This window comes from Meriones unguiculatus, chromosome X (genome assembly GCF_030254825.1).
Source record: "Meriones unguiculatus strain TT.TT164.6M chromosome X, Bangor_MerUng_6.1, whole genome shotgun sequence".
Lineage (NCBI taxonomy): Eukaryota > Metazoa > Chordata > Mammalia > Rodentia > Muridae > Meriones > Meriones unguiculatus.
Window position 1 is genome coordinate 14,073,782 of NC_083369.1, and position 22,314 is coordinate 14,096,095.

At 36.5% G+C, this 22,314-nt stretch overlaps 1 protein-coding gene across 2 annotated transcripts in view; it reads left to right on the forward strand.

Annotated features, from left to right (window-relative positions):
* Nucleotides 1-12,029, forward strand: part of Cysltr1 (cysteinyl leukotriene receptor 1) — a 36,733-nt gene extending 24,704 nt beyond the window's left edge. The window contains exons 2-3 of one of the 2 annotated variants that reach the window (XM_021664651.2): nt 3,970-4,056; nt 9,867-12,029. In XM_021664651.2, coding sequence (XP_021520326.1) covers nt 9,893-10,915 — 1,023 coding nt within the window. In that variant the 5' untranslated portion in view covers nt 3,970-4,056; nt 9,867-9,892 and the 3' untranslated portion in view covers nt 10,916-12,029. The remainder of the gene's footprint in view (nt 1-3,969; nt 4,057-9,866) is intronic. The other variant, XM_060374872.1, reaches the window with a different exon arrangement.
* The last annotated feature ends 10,285 nt before the right edge of the window (nt 12,030-22,314 follow it).

Sequence of the window (22,314 nt, forward strand, 5' to 3'; positions counted from 1 at the left end):
ATTATCTAAAAAAAAAATTAAACTAACTCTGCACTTTAGATCTCAGAAGATAAGAAATTCTCCATAAACCCACAAGAAGTAACAGTTGTCGTAAGTGAAAGTTGGGATCTTTACATCACTGATTCCACTTAGTTTAAATGAAACAAATTTTGAAACCTTTCTACTTGGGAAGGAAAGAACCTGTTTATTTAGGTTATTAAAGGCACAAAACAGATATTGTCCACATTAAGGAAAAGACATATTTTCCCAGCAATCCAATCCTCTTTCTTATAAACTTTGCAAAGCAGATTTCAGGCATCCACGAAGATCTGGGTGGATAAATGACTGTCCCTGGAACACTGGAGCCTTGTGATCAAGCAAGATGGAAATCTGGGCATCTGATATAGGAGATGATAAACAAACAACAATAACTTCAAGGATGAATGAACACCAAAACTGGTTGTTGCTCTTTGCCTCAGCATTCCCAAATGTGAAACAGGGATCACAATGACATTTACTTTACAGCATTACCTTCAAGCTTATAGAGTGAGTGTATGTAATTGTGTAGTCTATTTTAGAAAGTTCATTGTGTAGAGATATACAACCTGGATATGAGTATAAGTTATTAAATCTATTTTCACATGAAAATATATACTAACAGAACCAGAGATGTAACTTTAAAAAGGGTAAGAACCCCGAGAAGGATCTGTGAGCCCTGGAAAGTAGAGCAACTTCTTGTTATAATAATAATCATTTAGTTTGGAAAACAGAATCATATCTAGAGCTATTGTGCTGCTTTTAGAAGGCCTGGCTAACTATATTACATTCTACATACAGCCAAGATTACAAACTAGTTATGTCTATTTTCTTCACTGCAGCTATAAATCACTTATATTACATGCTCTGAAGGAAAAAAAGAATAGCCCTAATCTTTGCAGATTTATTGAATGATAAATTAGAAGGGACTTTAAATATCATAAAATCGAACCCTATTATATTACAAGTAAGTGAAGGCTTAACATAGAGGAAGTTATTTTCCAAAAATCACTTAATTAATCATCCACCACAGCCTGAAGTATGAACCAGGTCTGCTGGCACCTAGTCCTTCAAATTTCCAATCATGTTTTTTTTTCCATATAAGAATTCCCTCTTATTTTGAAAACACATAATAAAATGATACAGAAAATAGGTTAACTCAAATAAACCAATGTTTAAAATGCACTATGTACTATGCACAACAGGAAATATAAAATTAATCAAATGTTATGTTTGATGTTGGTGCTAGCAGAACTCAAGCAATAATAATAAGGAACATTATACTGTGTGCTCACAGATGACTATGACAAAGCAATAAATAAAAATCATCAAGAATGGTACAAACAATATATCTCATCACATCAAAGTAGAGAGATGTTAAATTGAGTTAAGATGCTCAATAATGACTCTTTGTTTTACTAAAAATAAAAAGAGCACCAGTACCATTTCATTTATAGAAGATACCAGCCTAAGGACTACTTGGGTAAAAATAATACATAGTTGTTACATGCATACATAAATACATACATATACATGTCACATCTACAAAACTCTAGGCATTTAAGTTTGGTCCTTGTGTTCTTACAATATTTTTGAGCTCTCTTATTTACTTTGTTAATTAATTCTCTTATTTGCTTTTAATGTATTCAAAGTCTAGCAAGCAAATGCCTTTTTCCTTATAAGAAAATATCCTTTATAATAATAATAATAATAAGGGATCTATAAATTTTATTAGCCAAACATGAGCTAACTAAAAGAATTAAGTTATTTGAATCAGAATCATATCAGGGCTGGGAATTATGGTTCAGTGGTTAAGAACACTTACTATACAAGGATCAAAAGCCTTGTTCAAATCCCCTGCACCCACGTAAAAACCCAGGCATAGACACATACACCAATAACTCCAGCTCTGGGGGTATGGGGATAAGGACAGGAAGAGTGCCTAAACTTGCTGGCCAGCCAGCTCAGTCACAAAAGGACATCTCCAGGTTCACTGAGAGACTGTCTTGAGGGAATAAAGCAGAGAGAGATAGAAGACACCTGGTATCCTCCTCTGACCCCAGTGCATACACCACACACAGCATATGTATCTACGGCACACACTCACATGCACACACACATACACGCACACATGCACACATGTACACATGCAGGCTGTTGATGAGGTTATTGTCATTGGTAAGGGACTGGGGTCCATAGCCAGCACATACACACACACACACAAACATAATATACCTCTTCCTTGACTTCATTACCTCCCCTGCAGACCGTTAAAAATGGCAACATCTAAGACTGGCAGAAGCCGCTATCAGAAACGGGAGTCTGCAAGTCAACCAAAACAGAAAGAGGGTCAAGATACAGGAGTGCGTATCTTGTCGAGATACTGAATGTGTGCTATATGTAAAAGAAAAACTCAAAAGGAACTGGGGTTCCTTACAGTTACTAACTTAAAGGAAAAAAAAAACGACACTATTCACTGGCAATGTGACACTTACTGACTTGTGCATATTAATGTTAGGTTAGATTTTAATTGCACAACCACCATGGAAATGAGTAACTCCTTAGCATGCTAAATTTGTAAGATCACATTTCTCATATACGCATTTTAGGGATTCATAAGCTTCCTTTCTTGCAGCAGTCTCGGGAGAAACGGCAGCTTTGTTTAAACAAAATTCTATGACAGTGCTGAAGTTATTATTTTTTCTAGATTAGATGAGCGGAATCATATAATTTAATGATCAGAACTATTTTATATGTTTGAAATTCATTTAGTATATCTTTACCAGTGTTTTGAAACATGGGAAAAGCAAATAATTTTTTTAAAAGTTACTTCTTGATTAACAAAATTTAAAAGCCAAAACTGAGTAATTCTCAACCAGCAACCAATAGTTGACAAAGACTACAGAAGGTTCCGAGGTCAACTCTTTACCTGGAGAAAGCAGGATGATGGAAGGGGGAGAAGAACCTGGAGCTGCTCTGAAAAACAGTTATCTAAATATGGGGTGGGCACATTTTATGTCTTTGAATTTCCTTTCTTTTCTTTTTGATTTCCCCTTTTTTTTTTTTTTTTTTTTTTTTTTTTTTTTTGGTTAGTTGATTTCTGTTGGAAAGCTCCAGCTTGCTTCTGCTTTATGAAAATAAACTGGAGGAAGGTGTTTATTTTCTTAGCACTGGGACCACACAGAAAGAAACAGTGGCCAGCCTCTGGGGAATCTTAATGGAAGACAAGAATGAGGGTCGCCATAACACAACAAAAACTGAGAAGTGTCAGGTTGCTACTGCCTTGGAAAAGCCTTTCTTTATTCATTTCTGGCATATTTGTTGCATCTGTTTGATTCTTAATAGTAATTTTGTTGAAAGGATACACAACCCTTAAAGTTAAGTACCAAGACTCTAAAACTATTGCTCTCCAGAGTATATATGTGAAACTAGTGAGCAAAACCAGCAAGTACTACTATAAGTCTGGGAATCTAATTCAAGCTTTATTAAGCCATTCTTCTTTCAAAAACCACTGTGCCCCAAGCCATTTAAGACATTTTTGTTTGATAGTCTAACTCCTACTCCTAACAAACTAAGTCCTTGGATGAGAATTTCCAAATTATTCCCTCTTTGAACTTTATAGTTAAATCTTTATGAGAGAAAATATTATTTCAGATAAAGAAACATTTTATAACATTATGTTTATCTTTAGGTGAAAAAGCTGAATGCACACATCAGCAAACATAAGTGACCATTCATGGTCCATAATCCAAGTCTCCTACCCCTTGGAAATGTAAAAAAGGATAAGTGGAAAACAAGGAGCCGTGGACGCCAGTGGCCAGCCCTAAATCTGTCAGTATAGCTTTGATGTCCCCTCACGCTCTGGATCTGCACTTAAGGCTGCTAGGTTCTCATGACCTTCCAGACTTCTGAGGTCACTAACTCCCTTTCTTTTTTTTCATCTTCTGATTTCAGCTTGAGCATACTCTGACGTTACAACGTAAGAACAGTGGCCACAATAAGAAGGAAACTTTGTGAAGGGTACTGTGGTGCCAGAAAGAGGTACAACTTGAGTTTCAAAATGGATCTCATTTGCGTTCAATTTGCAGTTTTCTTAATGAAGTAATGTTCCTCATCATCTGCCTTGAAATAAAGTTGACACCGTTTGTGCTTACTACTTCCTTTCACTAATCAGTTGATGATTCATTAGCTTTGTGCTAAGGTGGCTTTTACTGGACTTATCACAACCTCTCCAAACATCTGATTTATTACTCCCCAGCACCCACTTCCTTCCTCAACTAAGAGCTGTGTAAAGGCAGGACTGGGTTCTTAAGAAATCAGAGCCTTCCAAAGGAACTCTCTATACTCATCTCCTAGGAGGCACATCATTAGAAAACTCCTAGCAAATTATGGAAAATCTAGTTAAATGCTGCTCAGACATTTTATGTCTCATATGTGAAATGGTTACTTTACACTAAATTATCTCTACCTCTTGAAAAATCTAGTGCTTGTTTAAAATTTTTATAGTCTTCTTTTTTACAGCTTAATATAAATAAATGGTTTGATTTTTGTGTAAATAAATAATCAAACCTAAATGCTGAGATTTATAAGGAATATTATTGTTTCAAAGGATAAACTAGTTATTTTGAAAGAATATGCTGGGTGTTATGGGAATTAGATGGTTTTCACTTTGTGTACTTTTCATTGTTATTTACCAGCTCTATTTGGCATCTTTTGTTCAAGCAGCTCAAATTTCAAATTTATTTGTAACATAAAATGGACCAATCAATAATTTGTGTATCAACACTATGGGATTTTTATCCCTTGCAATTAAGCTTTATAATTTAATACCTCAGTACTTTAGGGAGCAATTTTGTCTACATCAACATATTTAGTCTCTAAGGTTGAAAGACTTTAAATTATAGTGCAATAAGATGGTCATTCTAAGTGGTTTCAAATGGATAATTAGAGTTTCAAATGATATACTTTCAAATGGTTTCTATCATGCCAATTAACACTGAGCATTTATAGGCAAACAAGATGAGAGACTGATCCTATACAAGGCACTGTAAAGGTTATTTATCAACCAGAGAGTCTGGAAGGGAGGATAACATACCATTGATTTGCAAAACAGATTGAAAACTCTGTAGGAGTTATACAAGGAAAAAAAATTTCTATAGATGAAGAATGAGAGAAGACAGAGTCAAGAAGATGCTGTCTAGTCTGCACCATAAAATAGGAAGAATATGATGTGATGGATATAGTTTTTATTTGGTTTGTGTATTGTTTTTGAGCCAAGGTCTCCCTTTATAGAGCCCATCCTGATCTCAAATTCACCATCTTCCCACCTCAACTTCCTAGGGCTGGGATTACAGAAATGTATGCCCAAGATGAACGTGTTTTTTTTTTTTTAATTTTTATTAATTACAGTTTATTCACTTTGTATTCTCCTGTACCTCCCTCCCTCTTCCTGTCCCAATCCCACCCTCCTTCTTCCCCACCCATGTCCCTCTCCCAGTCCACTGATAAGGGAGGGCTTCCTCCCCTTCCCTCTGATCCTAGTCCATCAGGTCTCATCAGGAGTGGCTGCATTGTCTTCTTCTGTGGCCTGGTTAAGGCTGCTTCCCCCCCCCCCAAGGGGAGGTGATCAAAGAGTAGGCCAATCAGTTCCTGTCAGACACAGTCCCTGTCCCCATTACTATGGAGACCGCTTGGACACTGAACTGCCATAGGCTACCTCTGTGCAGGGGTTCCAGGCCACCAAGATGGACTTGTAATGGAGTTACTAACTAACCTTATAGTGTCAGAAATCCCACTATCTATTCATGTATCAATCATCATTTTATGATGTGATTAGAAATCATTTCATGGTGACCCTATAAGACTGTGTATCATATTATAAACACAGATTTTAAACATGCTACATTTATTTTTCAAATATTTTGAATGAAACTAAAAAGGAGAAAACTATATCAAAAATCTCAATAGCACCATCTAGTGCCTCATAGCATAAAATGGTTCAGTTTGAAGAAAATGTATATATTTAAAAAAAAAAAAAAGAAAGAAAGAAACAGTACCAACAAAGAGTGCATTAGTTTAGGGAGTTTTCCTTCCTTTATCTGGATTCATAGAACCAATAGGAAAAGAAATCTAATGCAAATTAAAAACTAATGAAGACATTAGGAATGGTGGGGTGGTTTTTGTCTTTAGCCTTAGAATTATTCCTATCGATTTTTAAAAATCTTATTTTAATAGTTCTTGGGAAACTGGAATTTTAATGTTATTATTTTTACAATTTATTCACTTTGTATCCCGTCTGTAGCCCACTCCCTCATCTCTTCCCAGTCCTACCTTTGCTCTTTCTTCTCCTATGTCACTCCTCAAGTCCACTAATAGGGAAGGTCCTCCTCCCCTTCCATCTGACCCTAGCCATCAGGTTTCATCAGAACTGGCTGCATCCTTTCCCTTTCTGGCCTGGAAAGGTTGCCCCCCCCGGGGGGGTGATCAAAGAACCGGCACTGAGTACATGTTAAAGACAGTCCCTGCTCTCCTTACTAGGGAACCATATAGAGACTGAGTTACCTATAGGCTACGTCTTAGCAGGGGGTCTAGGTATTTTCCATGCATTGTCCTTGGTTGGAGCATCAGTCTCTGCAAGCCCACCTGGGCCCAGATTTTTTGGCCTTGTTGGTCTCCTTGTGGAGCTCCTGTCCCCTCCAGGTCTTTCTATCTCTTCCTTTTTCCATAAAATTCTCTGTACTCTGCCCAAAGTTTGGCTATGAGTTTCAGCATCTGCTTAGATACCCTGCTGGGTAGAGTCTTTCAGAGGCCCTCTGTGGTAGGTTCCTGACCTGTTCCCTGTCTTCTCCTGCTTCCGATATCTATCCCATTTGCCTTTCTGAAAGAGGAATGAGCATCTTACCCAGGGTCCTCCTTCTTGCTTAGCTTCTATAGGTGTACAGATTTTAGTATGATTATCCTGTATTACATGTCTAATATCCACTTATAAATGAGCATATTCCACGAGTGTCTTTCTGCTCCTGGGATACCTCACTCAGGATGATCTTTTCTAGTTCCCACCATTTGCCTGCAAATTTCATGATTTCCTTTTTTTTTTTTAATTGTGGAGTAGTATTCCATTATGTAAATGTACCACAATTTTTGTATACATTCTTCAGTTAAGGAATATCTAGGTTGTTTCCAGATTCTGCTATTACAAATAAAGCTGCTTTGAACATACTTGAGAAAATGTCTTTTCTGTATGGTTGAAAATCATTCAGACATATGTCCAGGAGTGGTACAGCTGGATCTTGAGGCAATACTATTCCTAATTTTCTGAGAAACTGTCAGATTGATTTCCAAATTAGTTATACAAGTTTACATTCCCACCAGCAATGAAGGAGGGTTCCCCTTTCTCCACAACCTTTCCAGCATGTATTGTCTCTTGAGATTTTTATCTTAGCCATTCTGATGGGTGTAAGGTGGAATCTCAGGATTGTTTTGATTTGCATTTCCCTGATGATTAAGGACATTGACCATTTCTTTAAATATTTCTCTGCCATTCTATATTCCTCTTTTGAGAATTCTCTATTTAGCTCTGTACCCCATTTTTTAATTGGATTACTTGTTTTGTTTTGTTTTGTTTTGTTTTTCTGTTTGACTTTTGAGTTCTTTATATATTCTGGATGTTAAGCTCTCTGTCAGATGTAGGGTTGGTGAAGATCTTTTCCAGTCTATAGGCTGTCATTTTGTTCTGATGACAGTGTCCTTTGCTTTACAGAAGGTTTTCAATTTCATGAGGTCCCATTTATTGATTGTTGATCTTAGAGCCTATACTGTTGGTGTTCTGTTCAAGAAGTCGTCTCCTGTGCCAATGAATTCAAGGCTCTTCCCCACTTTTTCTTTAACATGTTTAGTGTGTCTGGTTTTTTTGTTGAGGTCTTTGATCACTTGGATTTTAGTTTTGTGCTGGGTGATAAAAATGGATCTGTTTGCATTTTTCTACATGTAGACAAATGTACCGTTAGACAAGTACCGTTTGATGAAGATGTTATTTTTTTCCATTGTATGGTTTTGGCATCTTTGTCAAAAACTCAAGTATCCACAGGTGTGTGTGTTTATTTATGGATCTTCTATTCGATTCCATTGATCCACCAGTTGTTTCTATGCCAGTACCGTGCAGTTTTTATTACTGTTGTACTATAGTACAGCTTGAGCTCAGGAATGGAGATACCTCCAGAAGATCTTTTCATTATACACAGTTGTTTCAGCAATTCTGGGTTATTTGTTTTTCTATATGAAATTGAGAATTGCTTTTATTTTCAGGTTTTATAAAGCATTGTTTCGGTATTTTGATGGGAATTGCATTGAATATGTAGATTGCTTTTGGTAGGATGGCCAGGAAATGGAATTTTAAATGCTAGAAAAATAGAAACAGCTGGAATGGCAAGATGATGAATAACATATCATGAACCACAGGCAAAATTGTTCTTGGTGGGAAATCTGGCACATTGTATCCCACCTGGAACAACTACCAGAGCTGTCTGTGTCCATATCCCCACTCTGTGGACAAGATCTGTCTTATCCCATACTGATAGCCCTTGAACACTCCAGCATTCTTCCAAACACCTTGTGTACTGGAAATCAAGAGCTAACTAAAAGTCAACAAATAATTATGAGACTAAGTATTGAATCGCTTCCACTTGGTAAGTAAATAAAAGGACAGAAATCACTACATCTATGCTATCTCATCCCTTGCTATTTCTAATCAGAGGTCAGTAGCTGCCCAGATGGACTTGATTAGGACCAAACAATAATCTTTTCCTATGAAAGAACCGTGTATAGCTCAACTCAAAGCTTTTAATACAAGTCTTGATAAAAGAACAGGAATGAACAGCTACAGCAATTTCCTCACCCAACAAGTATATTCCAATTAAAAATACCACATCATTCCTTGGAGCCTTAAATTATGGTACCAATTTTTTTCCACTGTAAATTTCACCTCTCTGGAACTTTTCTCTCATCATTATTATAACTGTCCAGCCACTAGGTTTCTCCTACTGCAGGGTTCTATGGTTCTGAAAGAGCTTAATCAGGATTAAGAATCTCTCCCACAGGAATGAGTTTCACCAAAGTGACTTAGATCCCTTTTCCTAGGTATGACCTGCATCCAGAAGATGTCATCTAGAAATTCTCTTTTAGGAGAAAGCAAGTGTTTCTGTGCAGATTTTAGTCTGTAACTGAACTTAAAGCTCTTGTAAGCAATACATTGATAATTAGATGATGATGATACATGCATACATACTCATATATATATAGCAAAACTCGTTTATTTAAAGTTTTTTCTATTCGTGAAAAATTATAAATTCATTTGAAGAAAAATTTTAGAACAGTACAATCTACCATATGAGGGGGGTATTTTAACCTAGGTTTGGGGGTTAAGAAAAAGTATATATATGGAGTCTGTCAAGGAAACATAGATGGAAAAGGGGAGAAAAGTTTTCTGCATGTCTGGAGGACCCAAACCTTTTTCCTGGGGGCAAAGTTCAACTGACTCTCTCCTCATAACCTGACAGCAATTGTTTTGTTTTCAGCTGGAGTGGATGTGCATGTGAGCACACTAATAATAATTATCCACTAATTGGACTCAGTGGATTATTTTTTTAAAAGGAGAAAGGACATGAAGTTGGGAGAAAGACATGCTGGGTGGGAATTTAAGATGAAGCTGGACATGATCAAACCACGTCATGTGTACATATTAAATTTTCAAAGAATAATCAAAATCTATTAATTTTTAATTGCATGGAAAATGTATAGCGCACTATATTGTAAAGATTTAGTTTAAGTGACAAGATCTTTTTTATATGTTGTAGGCACCAAGCAGACATTCCTGGAGAACATGGATGCAGCTGAAAATGTGACAGTATCTTCTATCAGTAACAACACATGCCATAACACAATTGATGAGTTCCGCAATCAAGTGTACTCCACAATGTACTCTATGATATCTGTTGTAGGTTTCTTCGGCAACGGCTTCGTGCTCTATGTCCTCATAAAAACATATCATGAGAAGTCAGCCTTCCAAGTATACATGATTAATCTAGCTATAGCAGATCTACTCTGTGTATGCACATTGCCTTTTCGTGTGATCTATTATGTTCATAAAGGCAAGTGGCTCTTTGGTGACATTTTGTGCCGCCTCACCACCTATGCCTTATATGTTAACCTCTATTGTAGCATCTTCTTTATGACAGCCATGAGCTTTTTCCGGTGTGTTGCAATTGTTTTTCCAGTCCAGAACATTAATTTGGTTACACAAAAAAAAGCTAGGTTGGTGTGTGTTGGAATTTGGATTTTTGTGATTTTGACTAGTTCCCCATTTTTAATGTACAAATCTTACCAAGACGAGAAAAACAATACTAAATGCTTTGAGCCTCCCCGGGACAATCAAGCTAAAAAATATGTTTTGGTCTTGCATTATGTGTCATTATTCTTTGGTTTCATCATTCCCTTTGTCATCATAATCGTCTGTTACACTATGATCATTCTGACCTTACTAAAAAATTCAATGAAGAAAAATCTACCAAGTCGTAGAAAGGCTATAGGAATGATCATAGTTGTGACAGCTGCCTTTTTAATCAGCTTCATGCCATATCATATTCAAAGAACTATCCACCTTCAGTTTTTACACAGTGAAACCAGACCCTGTGACTCTGTCCTTAGGATGCAGAAGTCAGTGGTCATAACCTTATCTCTAGCTGCATCAAATTGTTGCTTTGACCCTCTGCTGTATTTCTTTTCAGGTGGAAACTTTAGGAGAAGGCTGTCTACATTTAGAAAGCATTCTTTGTCCAGTATGACTTACATGCCCAAGAAGAAAGCTTCCTTGCCAGAAAAAGGAGACGAAATCAGTAAAGAATAATTCAAGCTTGTCTCCAGTGCGGAACAATGAAAAGAATTTCCCTAAAAGGTGTTTTTTTTTTTCCAAAACTACAATAAAAAATAGTTTCCTATTAATAACTTACAAATAATTATATCTATCTCATCCATAAATTCTATTATTCAATATTTTAAGTGTTCAAACTTCAGTTTATAACTGTGAACTAACCCACAGGGTTTTTTTTTGACCACTCACCACAAAATGGAGAATATTTGTGGTCCTGAACTATAAAACTAAGTATGAAATCAAGATTTCTTTCCTCCTCAAATAAAAAGGGTTACAAAGGCTATGAGCTAGACTTTTGAGTCCAGGTTTTAAATATAGCTTTAAAATTAGCAAATAGTCATCAGTCACCCTAACATGGCCCTTTGCGTGAATGCCATCAGATGAGATCTGGAGATGACCCGGGACCTACAGAAGTGTACAGTCACCTTTTTCCTTTGTAGTACTGACTAGCTAGGCAGAGTAGGACCCTATCTTCCAGAAGAGAATGTTCAAGGGCTAGAACAGACCAATATTCAGCCAAATAGCTCCACAGGTTGCATGCAATTTACAATGTGGAAACTAAGCAAGATAATGATCAAAGGCTAGCTTGTCTCCAATTCTCTTCAGCCCTTGACTCAAGCCGCTCCTCCCTGCAAAAGAATGCTGTTTGTCCTACTCACTGAGTTTCATATTAGGATTTCAAGCCTGACTCAACATTTAATTCTTCTTTAATGAGTAAGGCAATTGACATTCCCACATATGAGCAGAAACAAACAAAATTCATCAGAAGAAAAGGAAAAACTCCTACCTTGCTACATGAGTTTTATTAGAATCAAAATTTACTGTCTAAAGTACCAGAAGAAATTTTTTAATATCCACATCATTGTTTAAATAAGTGCACGCAAAAAAAATAAGTGCACGCATTTTTGTATATGTATATAAATATGTGTAATCTATCTTTTTCTATGATATGCATTTATAGTTAGCTAATTATAAGATTTATTGTATTATACTTCTTGCTTTTTATTAGCATGTTGAAAGTAATATCATTTGTTTACAGTGATTTTTTTGTATTATAGCAGAAGCTTTGTTCTTAAACCATTTGAAAGAGCTTGGTTGTGACTAAAATATATTCATTGGCAAAGTTTTGTCGAAGGTTACTCTGTTCTTAATGCTGAGTTTCAAAAGTCACATTACCTCAGAAGAAATAAATGATAATAGAGGTGGAGAAAAAAAGAAAACCATGAATGGAGTTTTGTCTGCATTTTCCACGTGTAAACTATTTCTATTTCACTTTTATTGCTGCACCCCTGGGAAATTTTTTAAAAGAATATAATGAAGAGAGCCCTCCAAGGATCGAAAATAACTGGAACTTCTTGATTTCGGATGAACATGGCTGAAAATTGGCAGTACCTATACTTTTACTCTATATTGTTTTCTCTTTCTCGAGACAAATATCACATATGTTTGTTATAAGGAATTAGGTCTCATTTTCTACATTCATGCTTTGGGTCAATCATCATAGCATGGTAGAATGGCGTCACACTAGAAATCAAGACACCTGCATGCTAATCTGGTCCCTATTAATAGTTATATAACTTTATGTGAATCCTGTAAACATGAGAATGATATCTGTTTTGCTTTCTTGTGGGCCTTTGCAAGATTCAAATGTTGTTAGATATGCTAAAATTTTACCCTAATAAAATATATATTGAAATGTCATTTTAAAGTACTTAAAAAGGGTTTTTAAATATGTTGATTCATATCTATTGAATCAATTCTCAATTTTGAATGTATTAAAACAAAATATTGCCATAGTTAAGTTCTATTGCATATAAATAATCATGTTGCTCATTTACTCCTACATCCAAGATTTTGTCTGTGTTTGCATTTCTGCTTACATGTATGCATGCATACCATATAGATATGCCACAAAACCTTCAGTCCTCTGCAATAAATGTATTTCTTTCATGAATTATGTCTTTATAGCCTACCATACTACTTACTTTTTACTACTTTTGCCAATTTCTCCATGTGTTTTTGCATTTTCTCCCAATGGGAAGTGCTCCATGTAGAAATATCAATTTCTTGAGGTTACAAATTACATTGCTACATGGAAGTATCTAACATTTAATTATTATATTATATTATATTATATTATATTATATTATATTATATTAATTATTATACTCTGGTTTAAATGCTTTACCTGCATCAGTACAAAAATACAAGCGCCCTGCAGAGTGGGTACCATTACTATCCTTATTTTGCCTGCAAGCTTCAGAACTAAGATTCAACCCCAGGCATTCTGTTGCTAGAATCTATGTTCTTAATTTGCCACACATCTGTGCCGCCATTTTCAGGTACAAAGTTTCAGGTATACATGACAAATAGGTCTTAGAGATTTACTATACAAAACTATGCCTTCCATTGTCACTCTATCTTTGATTTTTAATAGGACAGATATGTTATACTCTTACCACAAGCAGGTAAGAAATAAACGAATGGCTGATGAGAGACAGAGAGATTGGATGAAAGAAAGATACATTAAAGTATATGCTTTTTATAGAAGGTTTTTTATTTTATTTTCTACATGTACATGTGTATCTTCATGAGTTTATTTTTTATTCTTTTTATTTATTCTTTTACATATTACATCTCAATCCCAGTTTCCCCTCCCTCCACTCCTCCCAGTTCTGCCTCCACCCTTAGCCTCTCCTCTCTTCCAGATCCACTCTTTTTCCACTTCCCTTCAGAAAAGAGCAGGCCTCCCAGGGATATCAACCAAACATGCCATAATAAATTACAATAATGCGGTGCAAACCCTCATATCAAGGCTGGATGAGGCAACCCTGTAAGAGGAAAAGGGTCCCAAGAGCAGGCAAAAGAGTCAGAGACAACCCTCTGTCCTAATGTCAGGAGTCCCACAAGAAGAAGAAGCTACTCATCCATAATACAGAAGACCTAGGTTAGACTCATACAAGCTCACTGGCTGCCACTTCAGACTCTGTGAGCCCCTATGAGCTCTGTTTAGTATATTCTGTGGGCCATGTTTTCCTAGTATCCTCAAGTGCTTAAATGTGTAAATTATATGAACACATACCCACGATTTAGTCAGAAGAATGTTATAAGAGTCACTTAGATTGTCGAAATTAGAAGGAGCTTCATATTTCTAATTCCTAGTAGCAAAATAATAATAACCTATTACATTAACATTTCACAGTCTTCACATAACCTTTCGGTCACCAGCAGCCCTTTCAAATCTCATCAGCCAGCCATCCTATCTCTCATTATGCACTTAACTTTTTATTTCATTCAGCAAATAATTGCTTCTGTATCCTTAAAAAGTATTTATGCTTGGTGCAGTGGCACATGCCTGTAATCCCAGCACTCAGAGAGACAAAAGCAGGCAAGTCTCTATGAGTTCAAGGCCAGCCTGGTCTACAAAGAGAGTCCAGGATAGCCAGAGCTCTGTTGCACAGAGAAACCCTGTATCAAAACAACAACAACAAAAAAGTATTTCTGATCTTAAGCAAATGCTCTGCGTGTTACTTTTCAGAAAAAAATATAATTGGTTTCGTGTGTTCTTCTTAGATTGAGAGCTGGTTTTCTTGGTTATAAAGTCTCCTAAGTTTGCAGGAAAGTAAATATGCAAGTACAATTTTAATTGGCCTTTTAAGATAATCAAGTGTATCTTTCAAAAATGTCCTTTTACTAAAACATTACTGACTCCAACAATGAAAATCATAGAACCCTGAAAGGTGAGATTACTATTGCAGCAATATAAATTCAAAGAATATATTTTAAAAAGCATCATCACACTAGACAGTAGGAAAATCATTTATTCTGTTCTGCATCATGTAAATAACCTGGGTTCGATTGGTTTTGCATAATACAAAGATATAAAGGTGTTCTTTGATACATCTGAAAGTTCTCTGTTACTCTAAAAGAAAATATAGATCATTTCTCAGCCTTTGGGCTAACATCAAATATAAAAACAAAAGTCAATTACTATCTCCTCATTCATTTGCTCATTGTTTCACTTTTATTTGCATTATATATAGCCCCTTTATATAATTCATTTTATCATCACTGCTAACTCATAAGAATATATTTATATCATAAATAATGATGAAATGACCTAATTTTTTTATTAAATGGATTTATGCAAAGCATCTTCTCAAGATACATTTAAGGAGGAAGTGGATGCAGGCTCCCACCTCTAATCAAGAAACTATCTTCAAGTGAAATCCACTGGAAAAGAAAAAAAAAAAACAGTTTTTCCAGCTGAGTCTCACTTGGTATATTACTAACTACTCATGTCTAAGAGTAGCTGGTCAACACAAAACAACCTGAATAGCATTTTTGTAGATTTTTTTTCTCATTTTGCTTTGTTTGAGTGTCTTTTGTCAAACTGATCTTTTGCTTGTTTGTTTTAACTTTTGTTTTTGTTTGCTTGTTTGTTTTGATTTAGGGGAGATTCATGAATGAGTGTGTTTGTTGAGGTTCTTTTGCTTGTTTACCTTTGATTTTGTTAGTTTTTTTTTTTAAAGAGAGAGAAAAATGAATATAAAGTTTGGGTAGGAAGAGAGGTGGGAAGAATTTAGGAGAAAAAAATATGTTCTGTAAAATTTTCCAATAAAAAAAATTCAATTTTGTATCTCAAGTACCTGGCCTTTATAGTTTCTCCTGATAGCTAGGAGAAACTATATAGGAAGTTCATTGCATGACATTAGTGCTGTCCTAGAAATTTAATATTTCACACAGTCTAATTTTTCTACTAGAAAATGACTTTTAATGCAGAAAGTTATACTGTAAAGTACTGAATGGTAAATATTAATGTCTGTCATTACTCAATTTCACGATACTATAGAAAAACAAAAGTTATCATACATGTTCCTAAACACAAATGACTGCTTGGATTTAGTGTTGTTTTTATCTTAACTTAAAGAGTTATGATCATGAAAACATGGGAAGATATGAATATTAAGTATTGAACTACACCATCGGATATAAATAGAAATATCCTCCATCCCATGAAAAGCAAATTATGCTTTCTACAACTTTGAGAAAGAATAATGAAAATTAATATCTAATTCTAATTTTCTTTTTAAAAGTGACTTCAAACAACCAACAAAGAAAAACCATGATCACTCTTCAAACTTGTTTTCATTTTTTTTTCTAGGATGAAGGTTATAATAACTTGCCAGGAGATTTGGTTTTTTGTTATGTTTATTGGTCTAGGATTAAGATCTTAAAATTTTAATATAATTTTTATTTATTATAATTTATTCACTTTATATCCCAGCTGTAACCCCCATCTTCATCCCCTCCCAATCCTGCCCTCCTTCCCTCCCTCATCTCCTCCCATGTCCCTTCCTCAGTCCATTGATAGGGGAGGACATCCTCCCCTCCTATCTGACCCTAGCCTATCAGTCACATCAGGACTGTCTTTTATAGTCTTCCTCTATAGCCTGGAAAGGCCACTCCCTCCTCAGGGGGGAGGTGAAGATCTTAAATTTTTTATATTATTGCTTTTCTTTAAACTATCCATGTATTATGTTTTTTAAATTATCTCCTTCATTTTTGATACTAGAATTATATCAATTCCCCCATCCCTTTCCTCCCTCCTAATTTTTCTGAATATTTCTCTTTGCTATCTTTCAAATTCATGGTCTCTTTGTTTTCATTGTTGTTATAATGCACATATATGTATATACAAATATATTCCAAAACATATAAATACAACCTGATCAGTCTTATAATACTACTTGTTTGTAGTATGTTTTCAGGACTGACAATTTTGTATTGGATAACCAATTGGTGTGCTCTTCCCTGTGGAATACTTTTCTGCCACAATCATCATTCCTTAGTTGATGATAGGGTTAAGACAGTTTACATAATGAAATACCTACTACTCAAAAACAGAGAAGTCATGAAATTTGCAGGCAAATGGATGGAACTAGAAAAGATCATCCTGAGTAAGGTAACCAAGACCCATAAAGAAACATGTGGCCTGTACTCACTTATAAGTAGATATTAACCATACTACAATTCACAGACCCAAACTCACGGCTGAAATCAATAAATTGGAAAAAAAGAAAATGATAAAAAAGAATCAATGAAACTAAGAGCTGGTTCTTTGAGAAAATCAACAAGATAGATAAACTCTTAGCCAAACTCAGTAAAAGGCAGAGGGAGAGTATTCAAATTAACAAAATCAGATACAAAAGAGGGACATAACAAAAGACACTCAGGAAATCCAAATAATCATTAGGTCTTAATTCAAAAACCGTATTCCACAAAATTGGAAAATCTAAAGGAAATGGACAGTTTTCAAGATCAATTTCACTTACCAGAGGCAAATCGAGATCAGGTAAACAGTTTAAACAGCCCTATAACCACTAAGAAAATAGAAGCAAGCAAGCAAGCAAGCAAGAAAGAAAGAAAGAAAGAAAGAAAGAAAGAAAGAAAGAAAGAAAGAAAGAAAGAAAATAGAAGCAGTCATCAAGTCTCCCAATGGGGGAAAAACAGGTTTTAGGGTGGAATTCTACCAGATATTAAAAGAAGAGCTAATATTAATATTCCTCAAACTATTCCACAAAATAGAAACTGAAGAAACATTGCCAAATTCATTCTATGAAGCCACAATCACACTGATTTCGGTAAACGACACACACACACACACACACAAAAAAAAAAACTCAACAAAAAACAGTATTTCAGACTAATCTGCCTCATAAACACTGATCCAAAGATACTCAAAAAAATACTCATGGGGCTGGAGGGATGGCTCAGTGGTTAAGAGCACTGGCTGTTCTTCCAAAGGACTCAAGTCCAATTCCCAGCACCTAGATAGCAGCTCATAACTGTCTGTAACTCCAGTTCTAGGTGATCTGACATCTCCACACCAATGCACATAAAATAAAATTAAATAAATTATTTGGGGTTTGGGGATTTAGCTCAGTGGTAGAGCACTTGTCTAGCAAAAGCAAGGCCCTGGGTTCGGTTCTCAGCTCTGGAAAAAAAAAAAAAAGTACTTGCAAACTGAATCCAAGAACACATTAAATACATCATCCACCGTGATCAAGTTGGCTTCATCCCAGGAATGCAGGGATGGCTCAACATATGAAAAACCACCAACGTAATCCACCATATAACAAATTCAAAGAAAAAAAATCACATGATCATCTCATTTGATGGAGAAGAAGACTTTGACAAAATCTAAGACCTTTCATAATGAAAGTCTTAAAGAGATCATGGATACAAAGTCCATATCTAAACATAATAAAGGCTACATACAGCAGGCTGACTGCCAACATCAAATTAAATGTGGAGAAACTCAAAAAAGAATTCAACTGAAATCAGGGTCAAGACAAAGCTGCCCACTCTTTCCATACCTTTTGTTCTAGTTGGAGCAATAAGACAACTAAAGAAGATCAAGAGCATACAGATCAGAAAGGAAGAAGTCAAAGTATCACTATTTGCAGATGATATGATAGTAAGGGTAATATACATTTTTTTTTAAAAAAGGAAAGAAAAAGATAGTACAGGTAAGCAACCCCAAAAATTCCACAAGAAAACTCCTACAGCTGATAAACAGCTTCAGGAAAGTTGCTTAATACAAGATTAATTTAAAATAAAATCAGTTGCCCTCCTGTAAACAAATGACAAACAGGCTGAGATAGAAATTAGGGAAACAATATCCTTCAAAATAGCCGTGAATAATATAAAGTATCTTAGTGTAACTCTAAACAAGCAAGTCAAAGACCTGTATGAAAGAACTTCAAGTCTCTGAAGAAACTGAAGAATATATCAGAAGATGGAAAGATGCTCCATTATTGTGGATTGGTAAGATTAACATAGTAAAAATAGCCATCTTAACAAAGGCAATCTACCTATTCAATGCAATCCCCATTAAAATACCAACACAGTTCTTTACAAACCTTGAAAGAACAATTCTAAACTTCATATGGAAAAACAAATAACCTAGAATTGCTAAAACAACACTGTACAATAAAACGCTCAATCCCCATCCCGAAAGGCAAAAAGGATAGACATCAGAAGAAGAAGAAAACAGGAAACAAGTTAGGAACCTGCCACAGAGGGCCTCTGAAAGGCTCTCCCCTACAGACTATTAAAGCAGACACTGAGACTTAAGGCCAACTGATGGGCAAAGTGCATGGAATCTTAAGTAAGAAGTGGGAAATAGTAAGATCTGGAGAGGACAGGAACCCCACAAGGAAAGCAACAGAACCAGAAAATTTGAACACAGGAGTCTCCCCAGGGACTCATATTCCAACCAAGGAACATGCATGGAGATAACCTAGAACCCCTGCACAGATGTAGTCCATGACAGCGTAGTATCCAAGTGGGTTCCATAGTAATGGGAAGAGGAACTGCCTCTGACATAATCTGATAGGTCTGTTCTTTGATCACCTCACCCTGAGGGGAGAGCAGCCCTACCAGGCCACAGAAGATGACAATGCAGCCATTCCTGATGGGATAGACTAAGATCAGAAGGAAGGAGAGGAGGACCGCCCCTATCAGTGGACTTGAGAGGTGCAAGCGAGAAGAAGGGGGAGTGAGGGTGGGGCTGGGAGGGGAGGAGGGAGGGGCTTATGGGGGATACAAAGTGAATAAACTATAATTAATAAAAAATAAAGTATCTTCTGGAGGTATCTCCATCCCTGATCTCAAGCTGTACTATAGAGCAACAGTAATAAAAACTGCATGGAACTGGCATAGAAATAGACTGGTTGATCAAAGAAATTGAATCAAAGACCCAGAAATAAATCCACTTACCCATGGTCACTTGATTTTTGACAAAGCCAAAACCATACAATAGGGGGAGAAAGGTAGCATCTTCAACAAATGGTGCTGATCTAATTGGATGTCTATATGTAGAATAATGCAAATATATCCATATTTATCCCCCTGCACAAAACTAAAATCCAAGTGAATCAAAGGCCTCAATATAACACCAGATACACTAAATCTATAGAAGAAAAAGTGGAAAAGAGCCTTAAACTCATTGGCACAGAAGACAACTTTCTGAATGGACCACCAACACCTCAGGCTCTAAGATTAGCAATTAATGAATGGGACCTCGTGAAATTGAAAATCTTCTGTAAGGCAAAGGACACTGTCAGTAGAACAAAAGACTATGTACTGATTGGGAAAAATCTTCACCAGTCCTATTTTTGACAAAGGGCTAATATCCAAAATATATAATGAACTCAAAAAATCAAACAGCAGTAAACAAAACAACCCAAATAAAAAATGGGGCACAGGACTAAACAGAGAATTCTCAACAGAGGGCTCTTGAATTTTGGAGAAGTACTTAAAGAAATGCTCAACTTCCTTAGTCAGGAGGGAAATGCAAATGAAAATTACTCTGATTCCATCTCATACCAGTCAGGATGGCTAAGAGCAATATATCAAGCTACAGCACATGCTGGTGAGGGTGTAGAGAAAGGGGAACCCTCCTCCATTGCTTGTGGGAGTGTAAACTTATAAAACCACTATGGAAATCAAGCTGGTTCTTTCTCAGAAAATTGGGAAGAGCCCTACCTCATGACCCATCTATACTATTCTTGGCCATATACTCAAAAGATACTCCACCATACAAGGACATTTGCTTAACTATGTTCATAGCAGCTTTATTCATAATAGACAGAATTTGTAAACAACCTAGATATCCCTCAACTGAAGAATGGATACAGAAATTTGGTACATCTACACAATAGAATACTGCTCAGCTATTAAAAAGAAGGAAATCATGAAATTTGCAGACAAATGGATGGAACTAGAAAAGATCATCCTGAGTGAAGTAACCCAGAAACAGAAATACACACATGGTATGTACTCACTTATAAGTGGATTTTTGTCATATAATACAAGATAAGCATACAGACACAGAAACAGACCCAAAGAAGATAAGTAATAAGGAGGACCCTAGTGAGGATGCATAATTCTCACTCTGCAGGGTAGATAGAATAGACAGAGGTAATAGCTTAAGAGAGAACAAGGTAGCAGAGGGGTCATAGAGAGTCAAGAGGGTGGAGATCAGACCTGAGGAGAGCAAGGGCAAGAGGACAGAAAGCCTGTAGAGAAAAGAGAAACTGAGAGTGAAGACATCTCTATGACAAGTTGGAAACCTAAATCAGGGTAGGCTCCCGGGAGAATATGAGGGGGATTCAAGCAGAGATTCCTAGTAGTAGAGACCATAGATATCAGTCTCTGTGGTCTCAGAGACCACAGAAGAGGACACTCTCTAACTAGACTAGTCTTCTAGTAAAGCACAGGGAACACCAACCCACCCACAAAAACTTTGGCCCAAAATTTACCACACCTATGAGATGTGCAGAGACAAATATAGAACAGATAGAGCAGAGATTGAGGGAATGCCCAACCGATGCCTGGCCCAGGAAAGACCCACCCTATTGAAGAGTGCCAACCCCTGACACTATGAATGATCGGCTACTAAGCTTGCAGGCAGGAGTCTGTCAGAGTTGTCCTTTCGTAGTTTCTGTAGTCTACTTCAAGATATGTACTCACATCTGAAGATTTGCCATATGGCATTTGTCTTTCTGGATAGGGGTTAACACATTCAATATTTTTTTATTTTTTTAATTCTTTATTAATTACACTTTATTCACTTTGTATCCCCCCTGTGGTTCCTCCCTCCTCCCATCCCAATCCCTCCTTCCTTCCCCCTCTGCACACATGCCCTTCCCCAAGTCCATTGATAGGGGAGGACTGCTTTTCCTTCCTTCTGATCCTAGTCAATTAGTTCTCATCAGGAGTGGATGCATTGTCTTCTTCTGTGGCCTGGTAATGCTGCTCCCCCCTCAGGGAGAGGTAATTAAAGAGCAGGCCAATCAGTTCATGTCAGAGACAGTCCCTGTTCCTATTACTATGGAACCCACTTGGACACTGAACTGCCATGGGCTATATCAAGAGGGAGGACTCTTGCTAAAATGCTCAATTCCCATCCAGAAAGGCAAAGAGGATGGAGATTAGAAGAAGAAGAAAAGAGGAAACAAGTCAGGAGCCTGACACAAAGGATCTCTGAAAGGCTCTGCCCTGCAGACTATCAAAGCAGGTGCTGAGACTTATGGCCAACCTTTGGGCAAAGTGCAGGGAATCTTATGAAGGAAGTGGGAAACAGTAAGATCTGGAGAGGACAGGAACTCCACAAGGAGAGCAACAGAACCAAAAATTAAAAAAAAAATCTGAGCACAGAGGTCTTTCCTGAGACTGATACTCCAACCAAGGACCATGCATGGAGATAACCTAAGACCCAAAAACTCAAGTGACAACACATGCTGGAGAGGTTGTGAAGAAAGGGGAACCCCTCCACTGCTGGTGGGAATGTAAACTTGTACAACCAC